The sequence below is a fragment of the Drosophila tropicalis genome, unplaced genomic scaffold (assembly GCF_018151085.1).
Source record: "Drosophila tropicalis isolate 14030-0801.00 unplaced genomic scaffold, ASM1815108v1 contig_158, whole genome shotgun sequence".
NCBI classification, from domain to species: Eukaryota; Metazoa; Arthropoda; class Insecta; order Diptera; family Drosophilidae; genus Drosophila; species Drosophila tropicalis.
In genome coordinates this window covers 14358535-14386111 of record NW_027172602.1, presented here as the reverse complement: position 1 = coordinate 14386111, position 27577 = coordinate 14358535, and the positions used below count along the sequence as shown (strand labels likewise).

Here is a 27577-nt window from a genome sequence, read left to right as displayed (position 1 = left end):
TTTTTGAATCGAGCGAGAATGCTTTGTGTAAAAAATAATAAATATTTCACCTTCAATAAATCATTTTCATTTACCAAACAAACGCTCCGGGGGATGACAACCAAAACCCATTCTAACCCCACAAAAAAAAAGGGTTTCCACCAACTGGCCCCAAGCAGTTGTTTTTTAAAGCCGCAAAAGCATAATCTACAAATATTTCAAATAAATAAAAACGTATTTCCACAGATGAGGTCTTAAAGGTAAGGCAATATGATCTCTGAGTGACTCGAGAAGTGATTTAACGAAGTGCGTAAGTCATTCCAAGCTCTAAGTCAACATCTAAAATTAAAAATAAATATAGCACACATAAACCATCTCGCTCAGCGGCTAGCTTCGCCTTTTTGGTTCGCAAAGTGATACGTATAACTTGGCTAGGCTCATCCATAATATGGCAATAACAACTACTATCAAATTACCGGACGAATTACCTAAAACTTTACGTTGTTAAAAAGTTTTCCTCTGGCTAATGCAAACATTTCAATAAATTGATGGATGCATGGAATAAACTGTTTATTTCACATTTTAATGCAATTAAAGTATGAACCACCTACCTAAATATGTGCCAAAACCGACAGACAAACCCATAGGCTGCTGGCATATGAATTCGCATATGGAAGATTTAAAAACTAGATTAGTTTGCACTTAGTGAAACAGCACATTATTTTTGCTCTGCATCTGCATAGATGCCGCTTGACCTGTCCTTTGGAGATATACATACATATGTATGTATGCATGAGATACAATACATACTTTGTACAAATATATTTATATGTCCACTCTTTTGGAATTTTTGTTGGGTTTTGATAAATTGCCACTCAAGTGGATTAAAATGGATTTTTGCGTGCAAAATAAATCTGTAGCCCGAACCTCAGAACATTTGTCATATTCCGAAACTTGCATAACAGGGTGAGTGTGGGGACTAGTTTTCGTTGGGGACGGGATAATCGACGGGGCCAGTGTGACAATGCATATACATGAATACATGTATGTACATACATATGTACATATGTGTAGGTAAAATGATTTAAGGTATGCTTGTAGCAGATAAAAGTCTAAAAAAAAAAAAAAAAACAGAAGCACAAATGAGACTTTGTCGCCCCCTCTTTCTCTCTCTCGGTATCGGTCTTTGGGTTTCTATATCGGCATTCGTCTCTCCATGGCTTAAAACAACTTCAAAGGCCTCAGACGCTACGCTTATTAGCTTCATGTTCGACTGTGCCCAGCATTTTTTCCTCTCTTGGTATGCAAAGGCATTTTTTAGTGCGCTTCCGTTTTCCTTTATGTTATGATTTTAAGTTACCACTCGCTTTTTCATTCTTTCTCTATATCTCCCTCTTTCCCTATCAGTGTCTCTCGCTTAACATGGAAGTTTTTTTTTTGTAAAATATTTGCATGCATGAATATTTTCGGCCTATAACAAAAAAAAAACTTGAAATTCATAAAATAAATTTAAATTAAAATTTAATTATGTATATGGGTATGGGAGATTGGTGGCCATAAAAGAATGTTGTGGAGTTTTTGTTTTTGGCAGGTAATATGTTTTGAAGGCAATCGAACTCGAACTGGCACTGAAACTGGAATTGGTGTAACTGAAGGCCAATGCAGCCAATGGTCAATGGGATTTTTAGTGTTTATCATTTATAAGTATGTTCAAGAGGTTTGCATTAATTATGGAAGTTGCAGTCCGAATGGAGAACCGCTGACACTGGCTAGTAACCTGTAACCATTACGCGCTCTAAAGTTCACTCAGACAGTTTTTACACAAACCTCTATGCATGTTGTTTTATGTTTTAAGAACATAATTAAGAAAACAGTTGCTTCAGAAATTCGAATTTCTTACAAAGTTTTCTATGTTATTTAGGGAAGCAAACGTGATCTAAGTATAATTGGTAAATGAATTTCGGACCAGTGTCCAATGAGAAGCCAACTGTCGTTAAAAATTTTGCACAATTTAGTCTAAAAAAAGTGGTAAACGTCGTACCAAATATTAGATACCCTAGAGTCAAATTAGAATCGAATTTGTAAATACAATTATTAATATTATCAAACATGAAACCGTTTTTTTTTCTGTGTAGTTGTTCAGAATACGGACCATTACTATAGTACTTATGTTTATTATAAAGTTATACTTATAATAACCACTTTGGGTTAAGGGGTATCAAAATGAATCCAAAGTAGGTAAAAGTTGGTTTCGATGTGTCTGTCAACGCTGAGTGTCGAACAAAAAATTAAATGAGTTTACCGAAACAAACAGCAACCAAAATCAGTAAACAAGTTCGCAATAGAGGGGGTTGGGGGCCATCTCCATCTCCTGCTGCTGCGGCTGCTACTGATGATGATGTTGTAATCTTAAAACTAGCCAAACACAGCTTGAGCCACATCAGTTCGCATCCAAAATTTCAAGAGCTGACAATGACAAACGGTCGATCGCTGTTGCTTTTGCTGCTTCTGGTTTGCCTCAACTCTTCAGAGAGTCGCAATTCGGAGAGTCTTCGTATCCAGTTGAACCATGGGGGATGGCTAATTGGTCGCCATTTAACCACTCACAACGGCCGACACATGCGGGCGTTTATGGGAATTCCCTATGCATTGCCTCCTGTTGGTAAGTTGCGCTTCAAATCTCCTGTGACACATCCAGGCTGGCAGGGTGAGCGGTTGGTCATAAAAGATGCACCCATCTGCATGCAACGGGATCCCTTTCGCAGGGACATGCTGATTGAGGGATCGGAGGATTGCCTATTCTTGAATGTCTATACGCCGGAAACCTTGACGTCGGAATCGGCGGCAAATCTGCCAGTCATGGTTTGGTTTCATGGCGGCGGCTGGCAATGTGGTGCCGGCATCAGTACGTTCTATGGTCCTGATTTTCTACTGGACCATGACATTATTCTCGTCTCCGCGAATTTTCGTTTAGGTCCACTAGGATTTCTCAGCACTGAGACTGTTGATTGCTCCGGAAATTGGGGGCTCAAGGACCAGTTAGAGGTTTTACGCTGGGTGCGTGCAAATATAGACGCTTTTGGCGGAAATTCCTCTAGCGTCACTGTGTTTGGGGAAAGTGCCGGTGGGGCTAGTGTAACCTATCATATGCTATCAGAGAAGTCCAAAGGCTTACTGCATCGGGGCATAGCCCAATCGGGTACATATTTCAACCCTTGGGCCCAGCCAGCCCACAAAGGAGTGGCTGCCAAAAGAGCAACAAAGCTCGCAGAACTGGTCGGATGTTCTGGACTGCATAAACAGAAACAAGATTGGTCCGCCAAGCTCAAGTGTCTCCGTAGCATACGCGCCGAGGATATTGTTGCTGCACTCTATGATATGTTTGTAAGTTTATCTAAAGTAACTACTCATACACATCGAATCAAATTATATACATATACATATGTACTATGTACATATACATATGTTACGCAAAACGACAATATTTTTTGGAAGGTAATATTTCAAGCTTTAAATTAACAAATCTTTTCATCTGTGTATTAGATTTGGGACTTTGATCCCATGATCCCTTTTCCGCCAGTGATAGAACCTCCACATAAGGACGCCTTCCTCACACTTATGCCCAGAACCGTTCTGAAACCACATGGGCTTGAGCTGCCGCTCCTGTTGGGAGCGACCTCTGAGGAGGGACTGTTAAAAACAGCAGCTCTGCTTAATTTACCCCAATTAATGCAAGAATTTAAGACGCAGTTCGATAGAGTAATACCCATAGTTTTAAACTACGATCATCACGACATTGCGAAGCAAATGGAGATAACGCGACAAATAGAGCATTTTTACTTCAAGACGGGACACAATTACAACAAGTCGAATCACCAAAACCTAACAGATGTGGGTTAATCTGAATCAATTTTCTAGATACGACCTAAAAAAACATTCCTCTTTTAATTTATAGCTGATTTCGGATGGTTGGTTTGTGGCTGGCATTGATGAATACTTGCGTCTTCGGCTCGACCAACAAAAATCGGATGGCGCGATTGGTCCAACTTATGTGTACCTTTTCGATCATAAGGGCTCAGCAAGTTTTTCAGAAATCTTTAAGGGCGATCGTAATGAGTTTTATGGATCCTGTCACGCCGAAGAGCTACAATATTTGTTCCCTATCGGAAGAGAGCTGTTTGTTAGTGCTATACCCACAGTAAAGGATCTCCAATTACGTAAAATAATGCTACAGTCTTGGGTTAATTTTGCTAGCACAGGGTAAGACCGTTACGATCAATATCCAGATCTTTCTTGCCTTTTATAATTTTTGTTTTTCTGTAGAAATCCTAATCCATCGAATAGCTCAAGTCACATAAATTTACCTACTTGGTTGCCTGCCACTCGATATCCAGTGGAATTTGCTCGCTTGGGCTCCAAAATGGATGATGATGAAGAAGAAGTCCAGCACCTATTTCGTTTAGAAGCAAAACTTATGCAGCACCGAGTTGACTTTTGGCGTGAACTGAAGCCACATGTGCCATCCAAAACACATTTTCACCACACTCACACTGACTTCTAATTAATGGCTTTTGATTTTAATAACAAAAATAAACTTAAAATTTTGCGCCTTTTTAATCACTTGCAGAAGAAAAATAAAGATACCAGAGCTATTAAAATACTAGCCCCTTATTCGCAAGCCAGTGTGACCCTTTCACTTACAATGTAGTATTTTTGTGGTGGTCACACTGGTGCACAAAAGGTGCACACGTCAGTGCCACGAATTCCCAAAAGAAGAGCAATTTTGCGACAAAACATAATTAATAGCTTTATTAATTGTTATGTTGCGGTTGCAGTCTATGTGGCATGAATTTGGGAAAACGACAAATTTGATAACGACGAGTTGGATAAATCCACATCCCTTCGATCAAAAGCGAAGGAGATAGCCCCAAATTTCACATTGGGCGTATTTTGTTTACCTTTTTTTTAGTTTTATTAAATTAGTTTTCGTTAGTTGCGGAAAATGGAAGCGCAGAGCCAAGACCCATCGGCTAAAATTGAAATGTCCTCAGACCCTTCCACCATTCAGGTATGAATAAAAACGCAAATTCTGTATTAGACTTGAAAACATACGTAGATTAAATTCTCATTCTATCTGTTACTGACAGCATGGAAACGAAGGCCCCGAGAGTGATATCAACGAAATAATAGACAGCTCAATTGATTTGAGTCAGTTGCAGGTGAGACATCTTAAAAACAAAATGGAACAAGGATTTAATCAGTATTTTTCTCATTAAGAATATATCCTCTAGTACAACTACAGCTAGTGGTGGCAAGGGGCGCCTCAACAGTCTACGTCAGAATTTGACAAAACAACAGGTTAACAAAATTATTGACTTTTTTTTAAAGAATCAGTTTTTTGTAATTTTTTTTTTCCTCTTTGACACTTAGGAACGTTTAACAGCGTTGCGTGAGCGGGCCCTAAGGAAATCTGAAAATGATGAACACCGCAAGTCGAACTTAAGTGACTCAATGGAATCACTCAAGCATTTGGGTCAGAAGCTTCAAAAGCTTAAGACTCGAGGAACAGCTGCTAGAGACTCTCCCGCAACAACAACTTCGAAGCACAACGATGATGAGCATCTTGATGTTTCTTCCCAACAACTGGAAGTAGTCAGCGGATCTAGTAATGGGAGTGGCAGTGAAAAGCTGCTGATGTTAACACAGCGCACAGAGCAAACTCGCGCCCTCCTCGAGCAACGCAAACGCGATCTTGCCAAATCTTTGTTAAGCATTAAAACTATGCCAAGTCCACTAAATACTGAAATGGAGTTAGGCTCATCCATGACGGACCTGCGTGAGATGGAGACAAATCCAATGTCTCGGCATCGCTCAGCCGTGGACTTGCAAAATCCTCAAACTGATCAGAATTTAGAAGAAAGTCGCCTTAAGTTTCTCAAAAACAAAATGAAGCTCACTGAACTGAAACAAACCAGACAAGATCAGGAGATGCAGGAAATGCGCCAAGAGCTCGATCGTCGAAGCGAACTTATAAAGCAATTAGAAGTAAAGGGAAATTACTTACAACTGGAAGTGGAAAAATTAAGACATCAAGAAAAGGAAGAAGATGCGTCCTCTATTTCGCATTCTTTGCAGGATCAGGAGCGGAACCGCCTTCAGTCAGAAATTGGGCCATTAAGACAGCGCCTCAGCGAGTTGGAGACAATAAATGATATGTTAGAGTCGACGCGTGAAGAACTACAAAAAGAGTTAATTTTTACGCGAGAACAATTGCAACAGCAACGGGAAGAGGAATCTACAGATTCCCAGGTCAATATTGAGTTAGCAAAGCAGTTAAAAGAACTTCAACAACAATTAAACCAACTCCAAAAAGAAAATGAGAAACTGCATCTGGAATCCAAACTAGAAGTTAACGACTCCAGTATCTCAGAGCGCCTATTAGACTTGGAAACGCAAATTCACTTACAAAGCAGTCAACTGGAAGAACAGAAATCATTTATAGAAAATCAAAAAGAGGAGTTAGCCGAGAAGTCGACAGAATTAAATGTTCTCAATGTCAATCTTCGCCTGCTTGAAGAAAAACTGGCTAAAGCTCAGAGTTCTAGTACCAAATCCATTTTTCTGGTGGAGGATAAGGGCGAGGGTGAAGAGGAACTGCATCAATTAAAACAGAAGTTGGACGAGTCGAATAAAATTAACATTAAACTAAAACTTAAGTGCAAACAGTCGGAGAAGCAACTAGAAAAACTACAACAATCCCAAGACTTAAAACAATTGGCAGACGAGAATGAGCAGTTGCAGCAACGCATCTGTGTCCTGGAGGATGAAAAAGGTCAATGGCAATTGAAAGGAATGTCAGAGGAAGAAAGTGAAAGCAATCAACAGGCTCAAGAGCATATTTATCAGATACAGACGTTGCAAAAAGAAAAGGACGAACTAGAGAAAAAGCTATCACATTACATCAATGAGAATATGGAACTGCTGGACAAACTGGAGAAACTCAGTTCATCGGCCAGTTCTGCAGAGTCCATAGAAATTGTCGAAAGACCATTGCCAGCGGAACAAGAGCTGGATGCAACAGGTGATTGTTATGGTCGTCCTGCCAGTGAAGGGGATGTCCAAGATATAAATAATGTGTTACGCAAATTCGTAAGCGAGCCAACCCAAACGGACTTATCACCGGAGCAGGAGGAGTTAGAATTTTTCGCATCCGAACGCCATGAAGTGCTTCAAAAACTGGAGCGTTTAATGGCGGAGAATAGTGACCTTCAATCAAAATTGGAAAAAGAACAGCGTGAAAAGGATTCTCTTTCGCAACAGTTAATGGAGAAATCCTCAAATTCTTCGAACCTTAGCCAAGAATTGAGTTCAATGCAAAGGTCGTCCGAAGTGGTAGCCGCCCTGGATGTTGGCAATGGTGGTTCCGAATTGGTGGAAAAATGTCAGCGGTGCTTAAATAGACTTCATTTGGAGTTGGAAGCCTATGGCAAGGCAAACGATCGTAATGCCAAGTTTAATGTGGTCAAGAAACTGGCCAAAGAGGCGAGACAAGTGTATGTCCAACTAACCGAATTACTGCAAAAAGTAAAGGAGGCCAGCACGGCAGTAGAAACGGTTACTGTGGTGGAAACAGTTGTTGCTGTTACTGCACCAAACGGCAAGGCTTTAGCGGAATATGAGCAACTAACAGCTCAAAATTCTAGACTCAAAGAAGAAATTAACCGATTAAGCAGGGAACTAGAGGAACAGCAGCTCCCAATTGAGGCCTTAGCTGACCAACAGAAAGAAGAAATAAATCAAGAGCTGCAGTCGGAAATCTCTGAACTGCGACATGTCATTGATGATTTGCGTCTAAGTGAATCCGAGCATCTTCAATTGATAGCTTCTCAATCAGCCCAACTTACTCAAATTCAGGTGCAATCGGAGCAGTTTGAAAATTTACTAAACTCAAAGGAAATGAATCATGAGAAGCAAATGGAGCAACAATCACGGCTGCGACACGAACTTGAATCCCGTCAGGAATCCCTTGAGGCAGAGTTGGTTGTTCTGCAAACATTAGTTGCCGAACAGAAGAGGCAACTAATTGAAAATTTGGGTGAGAACGAGCACAAAATGAATCTCAAAGGTCTCGAGATTCAATCTTTACAAGAGGAACTCCATCAAATAAGGCTAGCCAATAAAGAGGAGCAACATCAGCTAAAAATCAACAAATCTTTAGCTGCTCAACAAGTAGAAGAAATCTCTTCACAACAGGAGACAATCGATGGCCTCAAAAAAGAAATTCTTCAACTCCAGCAAACCATTGCGCAGTCAAAACAAGAGGAACAAACAAAGATAAAGGATTTGAAAGAAAAGCTGAAAAAATATGCCGCGAATCTAAAAAAACGCAATCAAGACTATGTCGAGCTGGAGGAAAAGATGAAAGACCTGCCAGAACCTACAAAAGAATGTCCAGACTTAATTTTGCAGTTGGAGCAATTACATCAGCAAAATCAAAAATTGAATGATGAACTAAAAGCGAAAATTCATACTAATTTAGAGCAGCGTGATACAGTGCGTCAGCTTAAAACGCAAATCATTGAACAGGAGCAAGAGCAACAGCGCCTTCAAGTGGAGTTGCAAAATGTAATTCAGGCGAATACCGATCTAAGATTAGAGCAAACGCAATGGGAGAACGAATTTGCCGGCAAACAACATCTTGAGCAACTTAGGCTGGACCAAGATGAACTGATAAAGGATCTACAACATCAGTTAGAGCAAAAAACTCTTAAGTTCGACAAGTCCAAGGAGGTCATCAAGCATCGCAATGCCTCTATTCAATCATTGCAAAAACAAATCCAGGAGTTGAGCTCTCAAAAACCAAAAGATGAAATGTTCTCTCAAGCTAAAGAGGAGTTGGCTTCCTGCAGAGCTGAATTGGAAGGTGTAAGGGAAAATTTCAAAGAAACTATTAGTGGTCTTGAAACCCTAAATGAAGGTATCCAAGCCAAACTGCAGCAAAACGAATCTTACATTGAAATTTTGGAGACCCAAAATGCCGAACTCCAAGAAAGGAACGCTGCCTTGGAAGATCGGTCCGCCAGTATAGCTCTAGAGTTATCTAAAGCCCAAAATTATATACAGCAGCTAGAGCAAAAGTTCGAAGAAGAATCTGCGCAACGTAAAGAATTAGAAAGACAGATTATAAAGCAGTCGCAGGAGTTTGATGGACACAAGCAAGAGCACACCACTCAGATTGCAGAAATGCTTCAATGGGGTGAGTCGAATCGCGAGCAAGTGAGTGATTTGCAGGCCACCATTAAGACACTTCAATTAGAACAACAGAATTTGATAGAGAAAAACTAAATCTGAAAGGGATCATTTGGAGCAAGATTCTAAGCAGTACTGTGACCAGGTTATTGATTTGCAACAGCAACTGTCTCACCGTGAATTGGAAATTCAACGCCAACGTCAGGTTTATGATGCCAAGTTGGCAGCCAAGGTTACTGAACTAGATGAGATGGAATGTGATCTTAACGCCCATATAGAACGGTCTACATCTGAGGTACGCGATCTGCACCAGCAGCTAGAACGCAGTCAAGAAGAAATGTCTGAAGTAGAGCGGGAAAGATCTTCTCTTAGTCGTGAGGTCATGCGACTGCGCCTTCAGCAAGATAGCGCCGAGCAAGATTCTCTCGAATTGCAAGAGTTGCGTATGCAGGTCATGCAGGATAAAAACGAAATGGACCATTTAAAGTCACAAATTGATTCTCTGTGTGCCAATCATGCACAGGAGCTGCAACTAATGCAGCAACAAATTGCCGAAATGGATACCCTGGGGCAGAATCAAACCGATGATCAAATGTTCCTTGAGACCGAAAACAAACGGTTGATTGAGCAGGTAACGGAAATGCAAGGGCGTCTTCAAGTGCAGTCGGAGCAGTTGCACAACCGACATACCACAGATTTGGTTGTTTCTGGTCCCGAAACCTCTTCTGCTCCGGCTCCTTCTATGTTCTTTGCCGCCGATGAAGCATCTTTAAATCCCACCCCATTTGATGAAATTGTTACTGAACCCACAATTGAGAGGGTATCTAACCAAAATTTGGCGGCAAACAGCGCTGCTAGTGATTTCCAGCTATCACTTTTGCCGTCCACCATTGAGGATCTGCAAAGAAACGTTTCGGACTTGGAGAAACATGCACAAGACTTGGAAAACAAACTCTTGGTGCGCAATCAATCTCTGGCTGAACAAGAGAGGCGCCTTTTAGAGCTCGAGCAATTGCTGGGGCAACGGGATGAAGAATTAGCCCAATTAAAAGAAAGTCAAAGATTAAATGAGATAGAGAAGCTCATAATACAACAGCAACCATCTTCAGATTTAGGTTCTACTGCAGCTGCTCCGCTCACTACACTAGGTATGTTCTTTAAGACCAGCGACACAGACCTGAAAAATCCACCTAAAGACGATTTTCAATTTGATGTTGCTTCGTCAGCTGTCCCAGTTGATGAACCTCTAATCGTGCCAGAGAGGACATATCTCTGTTATCCCGAAGAACAGGTATCGCAACATGATCCAGAACTGGGTGTCGATGAAGATCCTTGGGCTTTAGCTAGTACTCAAGCGTCGGTGAGCTTAGCAGCCTCTGATCCTGTTTTGGACTTTAAAGTCTCTCAATTAGAGCAAAAACTAGCAAAAGCTGAACAGGAAAAAAGCGAAGCAAACCTAAAAACGGCAAAGTTAATAAAGCGACTAAAGGAGTACAAAAGCAAACTTCAGTCAACTCCCACTGTATCTCAGGATAATGATCTGGATGGAGCTATTATAGACGAATTAAAGAATCAGCTGAAACTACAAGAATTAAGTCATGCCAAAACTGTAGAGCAATTGCAACATCTAAACCTGGAAAAAGAAAAACTAACGAAGCGCATTGATATCTTGACAGCGGGAAATGAACGAATGGCGGAGCTTAAAGAACGACAAGATATGGATGTATATATGTATCAAGCGAGAATAAGAGAACTACAAGAAAAGCTTCAGCAGATGGATAACTGGGAATCAGCGCCAATAGCATTAGTTTTGCCTCCAGATGATGAAAAAACAAAGAAGCTGGAAAATCTTCAAGCTGAGAATCTGGATTTAAATAACGAATGCCAGGACTTGCAAGGGCAATTAGAGCATCAAAAGCAACAGTTAGAACAAGCTAAGGAATTGACATCCCGCACTCAACAAGAACGTGATGAGTTGCTTCGAAAACTACAACAACTGGAAGAGAAAATGCATGATTGTGAAATAAGTAGTGATATAAAAGTCAAGAAGCTGGAGGAGCAACTACTAGAGCCTTCTGTCACTAATCAGGAACATGCAACACAAATAGCTCTTCTTCAAGAGAGAGAAGCCGAAATTGTTCATCTCAAACAACGAATTGAGGACTTGATGCGTGAAGATCAAACCGAAAAGCTGGTCTTTGAGATTTTGACTAAGAATCAAGAATTACAAATGTTACGGATGCAAATTAAGCAATTAGAGGAGGACAAATTGGAGGAAAATTCAAACCGGGAGACCCTTTTACCAGCACCAGAGACCCAGTTGCAGATGCTGATATCAGAAAACACAAAACTGCAAAGTGAAAAGTCCGACATGGAAGAGGAGCTTCGTGTTCTTAATAATCATGTTTTATCAACACTTGAAATAGAAGATCGAATGAAGCAAACAGTTCTAGAATTGGATACAAAGAACATTGAAATTACAGAACTTCGGAAATCCTTGGAGCTAATACAACAGACCCCAAAGCAGCACCAACCTCAAGCCCAATCCGATTTAGAACTGCAACTGGCTACGCTCAACAAACAGTGGGAGTCAGTAGTGGAGCAAAAATGTGGCGAGGTTGCCGCCACGTGGCAAAAACACCTTTTCGAAAAGGAAGAAGCATTCGAAAAACAACTTGAAGAATTGCAACAGAAACAGCAGTCGCCGCAGTTTACACCAATTGCTGTGGAAGGAGATAATAATGAGATAGTTCTCAAAATGCAAAAGGCTCTTGAAACCCAGGAAATGGAAATTGTAACACTCAAAGAACAATTGGCTATACGATCAGCAGAATATGCTCGCCTCGCTGCGCAATATGATCCCTTCCGTTTACAGAATCGCCAGGACGGCGGTGATTTATTAGACACTCCCAAAACATCCAATGATCCTCTACCCGAGTATGTTTTAAAGACCGATTTGGATTATGCTCTTATGATGCTTCATCAACGAGATATGCGTGTCGAGGAAATGATTGTGGAGCTTGTTCAGTTGCTAGAGGAACGGGATCATTTGCAATTAAAGCTGTCGGATACTCTTAGACAACTGGAAACGGAACGGAGCAATCGTCGGCCCAGCATTGAGTGTAAATAAATAAATATATTGTCCTATAGTTCATTTATAAATTATATGCAACTCTTTAAACAGTAACATCAGCATCTTTAAACCAAGCAATCAACAGTCCTTTTGGGAAGACCACCGATAACAGTGCTGATTCATCAACACGAACAGCAAGTACAGCGTCTGGGCCAGTGATTAATTCCAGTTCCGTTGGCAGTGATCTTAATCAAAAGTAAGTTAGCCCATCTTGCCCGGTAGTCAGGGTAGTAGAAGGGAAACCCGGGTCCACAATCCGAAATTCGTATTCCTAAAATTTGTAAATAATACTTCCAGACTAGCTGAATTGCAGACGGTAAAGCATTTTAAGGACAAAGCAATTGTGGACGAACGCGAGCAGCGTCTGCAGCAGATGATTCAATTGCAAAGGGATATGGCCAAACAATCATCGTCAGTAGCAACTACACCATCACTGCCAACTCCCACAATGACAATACCAACAGCCACAGAGCCGCAAACAGCTGATGTTGATCAATGTAAGTTCTTATACATCTGCTTTTCCCTGCACTGCAGACTAACATTATGACTATAAAAATTTTTAGCTCAACCATCACTGAGGTCCCCTTCAATGGTTTTAATGGATTGGTTAATGGGCAGCCACAAAAATGACGAGGAAGATAAGCAGCAACAATCAACGTCCAATTAAGCCTAACTTGAGTTTTCTGATTGTAAATGATATTCATATTTATCAAACACTAATCTAGCTGTCGTATACTTCACCTGATTTTAGTTTTCTTTCTGGAAAAGAATATTTAAATTTTTCGAGTACCTTGAACGAACGAAAAGAAACTAAATCCTCTTATTTAGATGTAATACATAATTTGTAATTCCACTGGTTTCAACTTCCACTTTTCGATGCACCAACAATGGTAATGTAATTTTTCTTAAGGCGCGTATATATTATGTTGTAGATATGTCTGTAAAAATAAATCAATTGTAAAGTTTATATTAAAGAATATTAGCGGCTATTTCAGGAACCATTACAACATCAATTCATTGTATAATTCTTAAAAATGGGTCAGACAAATGGACAATTTGAGTACTAAATAAAAAATGCATATAATTCTCGGAGGATCCTTAAAGGGTGAAGAAATAATACGATATCTCGTCGTTTTCGAATCAGGATTTTTTAAATCTTCCATAAACACCGTTCTTGTTCTTCATTCAAGGTGTTTACCATTTATAATCTTTACCCCTTGAATTTTCATAAAATTATACAAAATAAGTAAGTGATATAAAAAGTTTTCCTATTTCTTCTTAGCATATACATATACACGTTATCCGCATGAATTCAATGGCTATACCTTAAATTCTATTGGTTACTGTTTGAATAAGGTGTTTTCGAAGTTTTATTTAATTTAAATTTATTTCAAATGATATTTGATGTTTAATTAACAATTTTTTCGTTTCATTTTGTTTTAATTTTCCTTTAAGAAAAAAAAAAACCACTTATTTTTTAAGATTCATGCTGTAAATATTATGTTATATTATGCAATTTCCTCATATCGCGTTTTTTTTATGTTGCATGTTGTGTTTTATTATATAATGCTATTAAATTTTAAACATTTATTTAGTTGCTTTGCTACAGCTGAGACATCAAGTACATTTTGCTCGTAATCATTGGATGTTTTTTTTTCTTTAATATGCGTCATTTGTTTTATCAATTCATTTTCATTTAATAATTCTTATTAATTCGTCTTGATTTCTAGTCGTTTTTTATTTTTGTTTTGACGTAATACAAGTTTTCTCTGTGTTGTCTATGAAAATACAGCGGTTCATACATGTATATATATATGTATAACTATGTATGCATACACGATATATATATGTACATATAGTATATATGTATATGTATGTTTATTATAAATCTATATATCATTTATCAATGCTTTGCAAAAATTGATTGTAAAACAAATAAATAGTAATCGAAATATACATACATATATATTTTCCGTGTGCCGTTCTCACAGGTTTCGACATTATTTGTTAATTCTGCTTTTGGTTTGATTGAAACCAAAATTTTAAGTGTGGGTCCAAAAAACATAGATAATTGTAAAGCCTTGAAAATATGTATAGGGAAATATTTTTTAGATACATATGTTTATAATGTTAAGATTAGGCAACACAGTTTTTTGCAACCATAAGGGGGCTAGATTCAAATAAAAGTATATTATTAAATATTATACATACAGTCAAAAATCTAACGTAAGTAGACATGTTTAGGGTATGTACCTATAAAGAAGTTGCAATTATCTTCTACATAATGTGGCGGAAAAAATCAAAAAGTAAACAAATCTGTAGTTTCAAAAATAATTCAATATTTTATAAGTCAACTTTAATTTGAAGCTAGCCTCATTCGGGAGGGACGAACATGTGGTGCGCAGTGTAGTTAAACCTTTTATACTTTATTAACAATATATATACATATAAATGTATATATATATCTTTCATATGTTTATGTGTGTTTTCCATAGGATTCTGTCAATGTCATGTAAAAATTTCTTAATATTTTTGCGACGTGTCTTTTGTGTGTATGTAGTGTTTGCATTTAAAGGAGTGTGCCTTTACATGTTTAACTGATTTTAACTGATTAATGCTTTTTGCTAGTTTTTAAAGTCGCAACAACAAAATTACATATTTTCAAGAAAAAAAATTAACTCTTGCAACTATTCCTGTGTTGCTGTACAGTTTATTAACAACGTATTCATTGTAGAAACAAAAAAAAAACTAATTTTATGGAAATGACATAAAATTTCTCTCATTGTGTCTTTAGTGATTATTTGAATGACATGAAGAGAGAGCGAGAGAAAGAGTGAAGCAATTTTTATTGTTTTGTAGAGAGCCACAACGTTGAACAGCTTTTTAAGCTGAAGTTTTTAATTTTGCATTTGTTTTTTGATTGAAGCTTCGTGTTAAGTGCATTTTATTCGCAAACAAACTCCTGCTCAATTAAGTAAAGCAGTTAATTTTCATTTGAATTTTGATCTCAACATGTATAGGTTTCTGGTAGGCCGGTAAATTTTTTTCACTGAAACAGGTCAGGGGCAGACAACATTTGCTGCCTAACCGAAACTTTTTACGTTATCACTTAATGGGTTGCACAAATAGAAATGTCTACTTTATTGCTTCTTCTAAATCTCTTGCGAAAACTAAAGATTTTGGCTTTGAACAATATTTTTTCGCAAAATTTTAGTTTATATATAATATTTTGTTGCTTTGTTTCTTTTTCATTATTTCTTAGTTTTGATGACTTTGAACAAGTAAAAAAAAAAAAATGGAAAATGCAAAATTAAAACTTTTCTGTTTGTTTTAGGTTTAGACATATTGTTGTTTTTTTTTTTTTTTTTTTTTTTGTTAATTTTTTTAAATACATTTTTCCCCATGCAGATTCAAATAACCGTATGCTTTACCTCTGCACTTTGTTTTGCTGCTGCTTTCGTTGTTGTTGCTGCTTTTATTGCTATTGTTGTTGGTGTTGAGTTATTTGCTGCTGCTGGTATAGTTGCTACTGTTGGATTTATGGCATTCAGAGGAAATATTTGCCCAATAACAGACCCAAAAGAGCCGCAGCAATAGCAATTGCAATATAAAAGATCGGAATCTGTTTTTCTGCCAAAACCGGGGCATAGGGTTCATTAACCGGCTTAACGGTCGAGCTGCGGAAACGTGTAACTTGATCCTGTGGAATAGAGAGAGAGAGAGAGAGAGATTGAAAGAATCATTTAAAAAGTGAAATTTTTCTTTGTTGTTACAGTTTGAGACATAAAAATGACATTGAACTTACTTTCAACTTTAGATTTTCGGTTCGTAGTTCGCTATTGCATTCGCGCAGTGTCTTTATTTCCCCACTCATAGATTCTATAGCATCGGACATAATTGAGGCCTTAAAAATAAATAAAAATAATATGTGAAGTTATAGTTTATTACAGGGCTTTAATATTTGTATTCCAACCTTGTCTTCATTGGACGCCAATTTGCTGATGCCGTCGCCAACTTTATTAGCATCGCCGCTGTTTGAGCTGGTATTAACTCCAGCTCCAGCACTGATGCCACTGCCACCGCTAGCGACGTTGGCGCTACTATTGTTCTCAGCATTCGCCTCGGAGCTGGGCATTTCAAAGACGCATTTCAGCTTAGCATCCATCAGCTGTTCAGGCTCTAGTTCCTTCCACTAAAGAAAAATTTAATAATGACGAAATACAAAGCACAACAACTAACTTACTAGTTTATTCAAATCAGTTAAATCGGCATCATTGGGTGCTAGCACACTTTGAACCATAAACTTGTGCTTATTTTTCTCCTGCTGATCATACATAAACGGCTGCAGGCAAACTGGAACCCGACAAAATAATATAAATAATTTTATTGAAATTCGATAAAGATTCAATATTTATTTTACTTACTCTCAACCTGGGTGGATCGAAATGGACCAATTTTTCCAATGTTTGGACGTACGCAATACCGCTTGGGTGCAGTGGTTTTGATTTTAAAAACCAATGTCATTGCCGAATTATTCCGCAGGGTCATTATTGTGACAACGGCCCGGTTGAAAGGACCTAATAAAATATAAATATAATGTGTAAAAAGGTATTTGATAAATGGTTATGTGTGTGAAATAGTTCATAAGCTTCTAAATTAGTCAGAGTTTTTAGGTTCTGTGAAGTAAAACTTGATTCTAACATATAGGAACTCAAATATACAAATAGACACGTAATAAAATCAATATTACGAAATAACTGCTATCCTCCCTTTTTTTCCTATCACGTCATGCTTATTACGTCACTTTATCTGACAACAAGTTAAAGTTAATTGAATTAAAATAAGCAAGACAAAGAAAAACTCTGTAAAAAATCAACAATAGTCTCATCAAGAGAACGCATTGTGACATACTCTTTCTTAATCTAAATATATAAACTATATAGATGATACATTGGCGCCGGCGTGGGGTAATAAGGTAATTTACATTAACATTTGTAATCAGTCTAATGTTAATTGTTAGATGATTCACCGAGTGCCAATGGCTTATTAGCAGAGTCAACATCACAAACCCTTCAGCTGATTTTATTATAACTTTAGTGTAATCATAGAGCGTTTCTCTAATGCAAAGATAAAACAGATCAAGAGAAACAGGGCCAACACAAATTTGTTATATTGAAGAGCGCTGAATGCGTGGGTAGGTTTTTGTTTGATGCTAAGGGGAAAATTCTTTAGGAAAAAAGAAAAATTAAATCGCGTCATGCAAAGTTTTTTTTTTCTCTTTCTTGAACGATCGGACAGAAGCAAGAGCGATTGGGGGTGTTGTGTTGTCAAGTACAAGTCCACGCGTGTGTGCACCGTGAGGCATTGTATTGGGGTATTGTTTTTCATACTTTTTTACTGTGTAGCCGTATGGCTTATAAAAAGGCAATATATTCAGCCACGAAATTATTATTGCAGAGCAGTTGCATTTGTTATCAAGCATCGAAAAAATCTGAAATTCGAAATCCTTTTATTTTACACGGAAAAGGCATTATTAATAAATTTTCGGGGAAAGCATGTAATTAAATATGGATTCATAGCTCCAGTTGCTACAATATATCTGAAATGTCAGACTTCGACTGATAAATTTCTGTTTTTGCTTTTGTACAAGGTGAGAGACGACGGCGACACTTGTTTACGCTTTGTTGCTGCTCTCAAAGTCCAATTAGCAACAGCTGCAGCAAAAAGAGGAAAGCTTAAAAAGCAATAAGCTGGCTCCACTGTGCTGTCGGCGTCATATTCATTCGTTTTGGCCAAAATTCAAACATAACAAAAATACAAACAATTTTGAAAATGCCCCATTTTAAGTTTTTGAATGTATAAAAATAAAATGCTAGCTAAGTTAGAACGAGATACAGAGAACAAAACAAAAAGGCAGAGGAGAAGCGGCAAATGATGCTAGCTGCCGACGAAAATATATGTAAAAGTAAGGAACGGGAGGGGCTACCAAAACTAATTGATTTTAAGGCAGCCACTAAGAAAAAATTTGTAATTCCAAAAAAAGGAACGGAAATTATTATTGATAAGCTAGCAAAGACAAAAACAAAAAAAACGAAAGTGAGTGCTAGAGAGCAGCTATTGTACAGGGTCGAACACGTCAGGCGCACACTGACCATTTTCGTTAAAAAAGGCTCAGAAACTAAATCTATATTTTGAAAAACTTCTTTCATACTTAATATGTATGTTTTTCTTAGTTAAGCTCTCAGCATTATTTTATAATTAGACTGGACTTAACACTCTTATATAATCAGATAGACTTAAATCAAATATTTGTCAACTTGAAATACATTTGTCGGGGGCAGTCATAGATCATCATCTTCTTTTTGGTAAGTGCTTCGCTTATAAATGTTTCACATTCGTTTTATAATCAAATTAATATGTTCCCTTGATATTTCGTTGCTAATATTCAAAAAGTTAAAAATGCAAATTATGTCTGTCCCACTGTAAGGCAGTGCATTTGTATGTGTGAGTGCGAACTTTGCAGTTTGCTCTCGCTGTCGTTCTCTCTCAGCAGTACTTTTGACCTAGCATAGGAACATGGAAAAACACACGCACACAAAAAAAAAGGGAAGGAAAATGCAATTTGATGCTATTCTTTTTTGGAATTTCACTTTTCTTTCATTGTGTAGTGACTTAATCTTCTTTCGTTCTTCTTACCCACAAAACGCAATTCATGTTCTGGCTCTATGGTCAGTGGCACATCAAAGAGAGGTTTGCTCATTCTTGCTGCTGTTGTTGGTACCTTCTCTTCCTTCTCCTGTTTTTTGTGCGGTGTTTGCGCGCTGCCTGTCGATGCTGTTGCTGTTGGAGTTAAGTTTTTGAGGTGACAAACAAATGCATATAAGAAATGTTTGCTTGTTTTAAGCTTACGTTTGTCGTTTCGCTCACCTTATATTTTCGTTTTTATTGTATTTTTTGCGTAGTCGCGTAGCCTCGACGCTCCGTCTCGTTGCTGTTCGGGGGTGTCGTCTTGCTGAGTCTCTTCTGCTGCTCCTCTCGCTCTCTTTTTGCCGAAATATCGGTAAAATTTTTTTATCAAACACACATGAAATTTTTGTTGCAAAAAAAAATAAACGAAACGATCAACGTGTCTAGCTGCCTGTATAAAAGTGTCTTGAAAGTATTTTACTCTGTTTATCTAAAGTTTAATGGAATTTTAACCTTTTCCTTTTTCACGCAGAACTTTTTCTTTTTTTCCCTAAGCGAATGCAAAAAAGCCGTCAAACGCATGCGTTAGAGCTGACCAAAAAGTATATTAAACTATCGATTGTATCAAAGTGTTTTGCCCATCTCAAGCGTGCTGTTAAATGAAATGTTATAATGTCGGCATCAAATACTGGGAGCGGTTGAATACTGGGAGGAAATTCAAAAAGTTGGTAACACTGCGAGTTCGAACTCGAGTGCGAATTCGAAGGAAAGTCTCTTTTAATTGAAATCTGAATATGGAGGATGCCGATACCGAACATCTGCGTCCTCTGGACAACTGTGAGATATTTTTTCAACTCCGCAACGCACTACAAACATATAGCCAAAATGTTAAAAACCTGAACACCTTCATTTATTGGAGTGGTAAGCATGGTGAAGCTTTTCAAGACACTTGTTCTAAAAATGTATACTTCTTTTTGGCTTCAGGCAACGAGGAGGCGATTAAGAAACTTTGCGACATATGCATTGAAATACTGCTGGAGCATAAGTTAATAGGAATCAAAGGAACGAAAAACGGGGTGGAAGAAGAGAAGACCGTCGTGCCTAATGCTGAGGTGCCCGGTTCAAAGGATCGTTTACGCGGTTTAATGGTTTACCTAATTCTGAACAGCTCAAATGTGTACGAATGCCAGGAAGAGCAATTGGGCCAATGGAATCCACAATGTGTACATTTATTAAAACATCTACCTTATGCCTTACCCCAGTTTCTGACGGTGGCATTGGCTTTAAAATGTGGATTAGTTGAGGTATTTGCAGAATTTTTGTCTTGCGGTCCAACTTGGCTGACCGGACAGTACTATGAATGTTTGAATGCGACTTTAAGCCATATAACTAAAGATCATTATGAATCTTTGAATTTACTCTGCATGTCCCTTTTATCCGCTAGTCGGGCCATTAAATGGCAAAAAAAGGAATCCGCTTTACTCTTTTCTCAGTTGAGAAAATTACTGCAACGTCATTTATTAGACAGTGAGGAACGTTTACGTGTGTTACGCCCAACTGGTCGCAAGTTATACCTTGGACAAGCCATCACACAAATAATGGAGATGGTCATCAAGACTCTTGATATGAAAAAGAAAGATGACAAGCAGCTGCCGCCTTTTTTTTCCCCTTTACCAATTACGACTGAAAAACAATGTGATAAGAATGCAGACTGACCAAGAGCTTTCCTGTTCCGCAAGCTATGCACTGATTCTTTTGGACTTTTTGCAAAACCTTGTGCAACTGGTTAGTGTGGATACATTTATTTATTGGCTGGAATTGCCCTCGAAAAAGCCACTGTATAACCTTCAGGAACACATTTGCGTTTTGTCCTCTGAACTAATAAAACTTTTAGTTAAAGTTCGTGAAATTAGATTGCACTCCATATGTAAGCAACTGAAATCCTTTGCCCTGGCGGCCAAAACTTTTGAAAAAAAACTAGAAGAGCTTCCACTGGGAAAACTCTTAAGTTTTCTCGAAGGTGAAGAAGGCGAAGCTGACGAAGATCAGATAACCGCAGGTCTGGAACAACTTTTTCTACGTTCTATAGCATTTGGCAATGACGAGTGTGTAGAGACAATGGCTAAGCATATTAAGCTAATGAAGTTTATCCATGCTCAAAAAATAATCGAGCATTTGAGCCAAGTTGCGCAGGCTAAGGAGGTCATAAAGGGCCAGGAGATAACAGATGACGGAATATCCATTAAAAAAAGAACTGGAAGATGAAAACGATGATGATGAAGATTATCAACAAGAGTATTCCTTACTCATCACCGAAGTGCTTTTTCCAATTTTTGAACAATGCTCTGTTACAGAGCGGATTCAAATTCTTAACCTACGTGATGACTTACAACTCCTACAACAATTTTCGTTTCATATTGGTGACCATGAAAATCAACGCATATTATTTTTTAATCAATTTTCTCTGAAGCCTCAACGATTGCCTATTGGAGAATTTCTTAAGCTTTGCTTTGCACATCCTTTAGAGACATGGTTATCTTTAGCTAAATTATCCATGGCCCATGAAGGTTTTGCCAAAATTTTTTGGCGTTTAGCGTGCCTGTGCTCTGGTCATGTTTTTCATTACATGAATCCAATTTTCACCAATTTAATTTTAGATGAGCGCATGTTACACAATCAAAATTCACAAAATTTTCTTCTGTCTATCTACATATATCCTCTTATCCTTAATGGCTTGAGAATGTCGTCTAGCTTGCGAAAGAACTGCCGCTTTATTAAGCTACAACTGAACCTCAAGGGTGTTAATTATCCATACTCGCTGACAAAATTAAAATCAGGTCAATCTGATTATCTCGAATCCTTGGCCCTAAGTCTGGATAAATTTTCTGATTTGAATACAAAAAATTATGTAATTATTTGTAAACTTATGTCAATTTTAATGGCCGTTAGTCGTTTGGACGATCATCTGATGGTAACCAGTCGAAAGCAATTAACCATATTAAAATCAAAGAAAGTTAAAGAAGATGATCTGAAAATAGCTAAAGAATATACCAATATGCATGTTCAACTCGCTCATTGGCGGCGCTCGCACTGGCCTCTCATATCCCAATTAATTCAGACAATGGATCTTTTGCGTTGGAATCTGACATGCTACAATGCAACCCGTGCGGATGCACTTAATCTAGTAGTGCTTTACTGGAAGGAGAGTACAATGCATGCGTATCTAATGCCTAAGGGTGAGAGAAATGTTTTAATTACATTATTGTATCAATTCTGGGAGTCATTTACTGTTATGCATTTGTCTTATCCATTTTACAGGTCTGGTTGATAAAATTCAAGCGATGGTGGATACAATGCAGCACAAGTCTTTTTGGTTAGTCCATAACATGTTTCAAATCCCGGACTCTGGGAGTGTTAAAGCAAATGTCGAGCTTTTAACACAGGCAAGTTCTTCAGAGGCTCAGGTTTTAATGCAGAATGCGTTAATATGCGGTAATGATACAGCCATAATGGCGGAACTAACGTTGGCTGTGCTAAAAAGTGAGCCAGAGATTCGTCAATCTGCATTAAATGGCTATAATTTTATCTTCAAATGCTATATTAAAGCCCTTCAAGGTAGCCTTCCACAAAAGGCCAAGCCTAGCGTTTGGATTCGCTGGGTAGAAAAATTACTGGAGGTGATCGTTAAATCACCTGCAGAAGCCCAAATAAATATGTTTCATCTGGCCCATCCCACTTTCATCGCACTTTATAAAAAATCGTACTTCTGTGCAAATGTCAGGGAAAAGATTCTGCACTACATAAGGCTAATACCACGAAATGCAAGCACTGCAAATATTATTAAAGAAATGGAAAACTTAAATAATTAGGCTCTAATGAAAGCCTAATTGTAACATCGCACAAAAATTTATTTTATAAAAACCGCGCATGTAAGATATGTAAAAAGAAATAAATTTGCTTAAACTTACAAAATATATGAAGTCCAATGGAATTAATTAAAAGAAATACTTCTTCTATACTTAAAAAACCAGAGGGCCGGGGCTAACTTCGACCGCGTCAAAGTTTGTATACCCTAGCAACTTTTTTGGTAACTCTTTCCTTACCTATTAGCCATATTGATGGCAATGTGGAAGAACGTTTTATCTAAAAAGGCTTATGTTTGCGAAAGAATGACCTACAATCATAGGAAAAAACGAAGATATTGATCAAAGTCACTGTTTTCCACCGATCGTTCCTATGTGAGCTATATGATATAGTCACCCGATCTTTATCAAATTCGACACAGTCATTAACAGATATATTAAATTAAGAAATGTTTAATTTGAAAACAATCACGTTAAAAGTAACGAAGTTATTTACAAAAGTCACTATTTTCGCCCGATCGTTCCTATGGGAGCTATATGATATAGTCATCTGATCTTGATCAAATGGCACAGTCGTTTATAGGCGTAATAAACTCTCTAATATTAAGTTTCACGATAATAACATAGAAAATAACGAAGTTATTGAGAAAAGTCACTGTTCGTGACTTTGGGGTTTGTATGGGAGCTGTATGATATAGTGGTCAGATCCGGCTGAATCCGAGATATACAACGCCTGCAGTATATACAAGCCTATGTGCAAAATTTCAGCTCTGTAGCTCTTACGGTCTAGGAGGAGTTTGCGTTGATCCAGACGGACGGACAGGCGGACATGGCTATTTGAACTCGTCTCGTCGTGCTGATCAAGAATATATATACTTTGTATGGTCAGAGATGCTTCGTTCTATGCGTTGCACACTTCTGACCAAAATTAATATACCCTTTTTGCAAGGGTATAAAAATAATATTGAAATGTGTCTATTGATTTATTTGTTTTTAATAAATACACTCAGTATGTTTAAAAACAAAAATAAATATTTTATATAACAATTTTGCCTCCTTACTATTCAGCCAGTGCGAATTAAAAAATATAGGAAGTGAATGGACAAGCTTGAAATGCTTAGAATACTAGAATCATTGGCCATAATGACCTCTAAAGTTAAATATAATACATTTTCTGAAATTTGCTTAACCTCTAAGATGCAATACATATGTATACATATGTATGTATGTGAATATTTGTTCTCAAATTTTGTTGTAGAGCACTTAATGTTTTCTGGGATATTATTGCATGAGTAAATGAAGTAAATGTTAGTTGGGTTAAGAAGTTTTTGTTTGCGAGGTTGAAGGTGGTGGCGAGGTTCACCATGGAATTGCGGGAGCTTCGCGGCGCCGGCAATGGCATCAGCAGTAACAATTCGGGAACAAATACAAGAGGAGTGACAGGGGTAGCCGAACTTGGTGGCATTTGCATAGGCGGCGCTGCAGGCGGTGGAGTTCAGCGGCCGCCTACAAAAGCGGATCTCTTCATAAAGCAACTGAATGCCACCAATGCGAAGAAGGTGGCCCTTCTTTTGGTCCTGGGATTCATCTTTTACCATGGTCTGCTAAACTGGAACTACGGTTTGTGTTACCGATCAAGTGATCTGTGGATGTACATGTTGTAGGCAAAATCAAATGATTCATTTTCTTGATTATAGGAAGTGATTCCTGCCAGTGGCTGTTGTCCAAGGGACGATTCAAGGGTGACAATGAGTGGCAGCCCTATGGATGTATGCTCCACAAATATTCATTAACGTAAGTGAAGTAAAATCGTTAGATACTACTATATACATATGTACATAAGTGCCGAGAGGATGCGTTTTTCTATTGTCAGACAAAATCAGTGCTTTTAAAAGTAAAGCTAATAGCATTTCTTATCTATACTGCTTATGGCATTATGGGAAACTGTGCTCACCTAAATGAATCATCCATCTACCTACCCACCCAATGTCAATATCTATTTATGTGACTAATTTCCATATCAATTTTTAGCGACACCCGACGCTGTCTGCGCTATTTGGCATTTTTTGACAACAAAAACAATTTTGTCTTTATCGGCGATGCAAGTATACGGTTGCTCTACGAGCGTTTTATTGAGCAACTGCGTCTTCCCCTAAGCCTTAGTGCAGATGCCAATGAAAATGCCTCAACAAAGGCCCATTTTCAGGATAAAAAGCTACATATGATGGCACAGTATATTAAAGCCGAAGAGGTAAGTCCCTGGCTCATTGATCGTCTCTACCGCTTGGAGGCAGAGAAGCAGCTTTCTTCGGTCTACATAATGGGTTTCAGCCACACAAATCTAATCAATGGCAATGTGACGGAAGACATACTTAGACATTATAGCGTTAATTTGACTCTGTTGGGACCGCCCATCCATCGACTGGTAGCACAACAATCAAGGGTCTTGTGGAAACTGGTCGATCGTGTAGATGAAGAAAAATTGCCGTCTTCGTGGAAATTGCTACTTAATGAGGATATAGATCGCTTTAATCATATTGCCCGCAATGTCTTCCGTTATACTGAAGCTACCATCTGGGAATCTGCTTGGCACATATCAAATGGTCTTTTGGACAACGCCGTAGACGGTTATGAATTAAGTCAGCATGGCCAGAGATTGGAAGTGCAATTACTGTGGAATATGTATTGCAACGATTATATGAATTACAACGATGGCACTTGCTGCAGTAGTTCCGAACCATATACTACCTTGCAAATTGTGGCATACTCGATGTTTGGTGTATGCATTAGTCTATTAAGCGGCATGGGTCTAAGACGATGGCTTAAACATTTAAGAGGACAAACTTTGTATGTCCCAGTCCAACAACAACAACAAAGTAATCCACCTTCTTCAGCCATATCGGCTTTAATCACCGACTATAGCACCCCATTATTGGCTTTATCCCTCCTGGGCCTAATCATGGGATATTTTTATTTGTGCGATCGCACAAATTTCTTTATGAAGGAAAATAAGTACTACTCCGAGTTCTCATTTTGGATTCCTGTGGGCTATGTTTTTGCCTTGGGCCTATTTTTCACTGAGGATTCCCGTTTCACCAAAGTCTTAAATCGCGACCAAACAGATGAACTTAAAGGCTGGATTTTGTTGGTGGTCCTGATCTATTATATGACTGGTGCCCAAAGGGTTTTGCCTATTCATATGCACATAAAGTTACTTATTTCTGGTTATTTTTTTTTAACGGGATATACCCACTTTACATATATTTGGCAGTCCAGGGGTATGGAAGGAAGAGGTGTTGGTAACGGTTCATCTAAGTCATTATTTGTACGTTTCTTTCAATCCATGTTCCGCTTGAATTTCCTCAGTGTTTTATTGTGCTTTTGCATGAATCGACCGTATCAGTTTTACTATTTTGTGCCTTTGCTCTCATTTTGGTTAAGTGTTATATATTTCGTTTTGGCCATGCCGCCACGAATATCATCTAGTTCAGTAGATGTAAATCCTCTTCATTATCTGTATTTAGTAGGCAAATGCATTGGGTGCTTAGGCCTGATCACAGTCCTGTTCATGTCCGAGGTGTTTTTTGAACGCATTTTTGTCACGCGTCCTTGGAAAGCTTTGTTCGTCACGACCGATGATGATATCCATGAATGGTGGTATCAGTGGAAACTAGATCGATATACTGTCACCTTTGGCATGATATTTGCAGCCTGCTTTCACATAGCCCAGAAATCAAAGCCAAATAATTTAGTTTTCGATGATAATAATCATGGGAATTTATTTTCTCGTCGCACTTCCATATCTGTTACACTTTTAGCTCTCCTGGGCGTAGGTATTTATACTGCGTTTTCGTTTTTATGTCGGAATCTCCAGAACTGCGAGGAAATTCATTCGTATATACTGTTTATTCCGATTATTGGCTATGTAATTTTGCGCAATATATCGGGCATCTTACGCACCCGCTTCTCGACATTCTTTGCCTGGTTCGGGCGCATCTCATTGGAGCTGTTTGTCTGCCAATATCATATTTGGTTAGCAGCAGATCGCCACGGAGTTTTGGTTTTGTTGCCTGGTTTTCCTACACTTAATATGATTATTACTTCGTTTATTTTTGTGTGTGTCTCGCATGAAGTCCATCGCCTTACAGAAATTTTGTTGCCCTATGCTGTGCCCAATGATTGGCGCCTGGTGATGAGAAATTTTGTTGTTTTTCTTATTGTTCTTATACCAGTAGCCCGTTCAGATGGGATGTTTTAGAATATAATTGCAAAAAATTATTTTATAATTATTGCCTCTAATACACAGACTTAATTTAATGTTATACATATGTATGAGTTAAGAAAAATTGCACAATCTACTTAAATTTATATTTAAACTTAAATTTACCCAACAATCCGCCACACTCAGCGCCCCCTATAACCACGGCGGCAACCAAATGTATGTACTAGATATTATATTTGATGCTATATTATATGCTTATAAGACAGATTCGATAAGAAATAAAGCTATTAAAGTAAAATTCACGTTTTCCAACGAATAACTCACATACATAACTTAAACACATCGCTCGAAATGTACTAGTTGTGCTACATAGAAAAAGGAAAAATGGTTGGTGGGCGGGCGTAGGTGTAGGGAGACAGCGAAGCAGCCTAATGTCTACTAAAG

The 27577-nt window shown here is 38.2% G+C and overlaps 4 protein-coding genes and 1 pseudogene across 4 annotated transcripts; 4 read left to right on the top strand and 1 right to left on the bottom strand.

Annotated features, from left to right (window-relative positions):
- Nucleotides 1-2311: 2311 nt before the first annotated feature.
- Nucleotides 2312-4580, top strand: LOC137581954 (venom carboxylesterase-6). Its single transcript, XM_068296372.1, has 4 exons — nt 2312-3363; nt 3523-3870; nt 3935-4239; nt 4303-4580. Exons 1-4 carry the CDS (start codon nt 2452-2454, stop codon nt 4538-4540), a joined length of 1803 nt encoding a protein of 600 aa, XP_068152473.1. The 5' UTR covers nt 2312-2451; the 3' UTR covers nt 4541-4580.
- A 129-nt stretch (nt 4581-4709) lies between these two features.
- On the top strand, nt 4710-13359 carry lva (lava lamp). The gene is given in 8 exon segments (XM_068296328.1): nt 4710-5047; nt 5127-5198; nt 5257-5337; nt 5410-9318; nt 9320-12350; nt 12413-12557; nt 12659-12858; nt 12925-13359. Coding segments are annotated over 8 exon segments (7608 nt in total). The 5' UTR covers nt 4710-4981; the 3' UTR covers nt 13029-13359.
- Nucleotides 13360-14482: 1123 nt separating this feature from the next.
- Nucleotides 14483-19656, bottom strand: Vap33 (VAMP-associated protein 33kDa). The gene is made up of 7 exons (XM_068296384.1): nt 19289-19656; nt 19058-19201; nt 16786-16938; nt 16605-16714; nt 16335-16553; nt 16167-16265; nt 14483-16061 (listed from the first exon to the last, which is right to left on the bottom strand). The coding sequence occupies exons 2-7, from the start codon at nt 19119-19121 to the stop codon at nt 15909-15911; spliced, it is 798 nt and encodes a 265-aa protein (XP_068152485.1). The 5' UTR covers nt 19122-19201; nt 19289-19656; the 3' UTR covers nt 14483-15908.
- Nucleotides 19390-23020, top strand: LOC137581943 (uncharacterized; annotated as a pseudogene).
- Nucleotides 23021-24208: 1188 nt separating this feature from the next.
- Nucleotides 24209-27435, top strand: LOC137586422 (N-acetylneuraminate 9-O-acetyltransferase). The gene is made up of 3 exons (XM_068302451.1): nt 24209-24531; nt 24609-24705; nt 24943-27435. The coding sequence occupies exons 1-3, from the start codon at nt 24276-24278 to the stop codon at nt 27167-27169; spliced, it is 2580 nt and encodes an 859-aa protein (XP_068158552.1). The 5' UTR covers nt 24209-24275; the 3' UTR covers nt 27170-27435.
- The last annotated feature ends 142 nt before the right edge of the window (nt 27436-27577 follow it).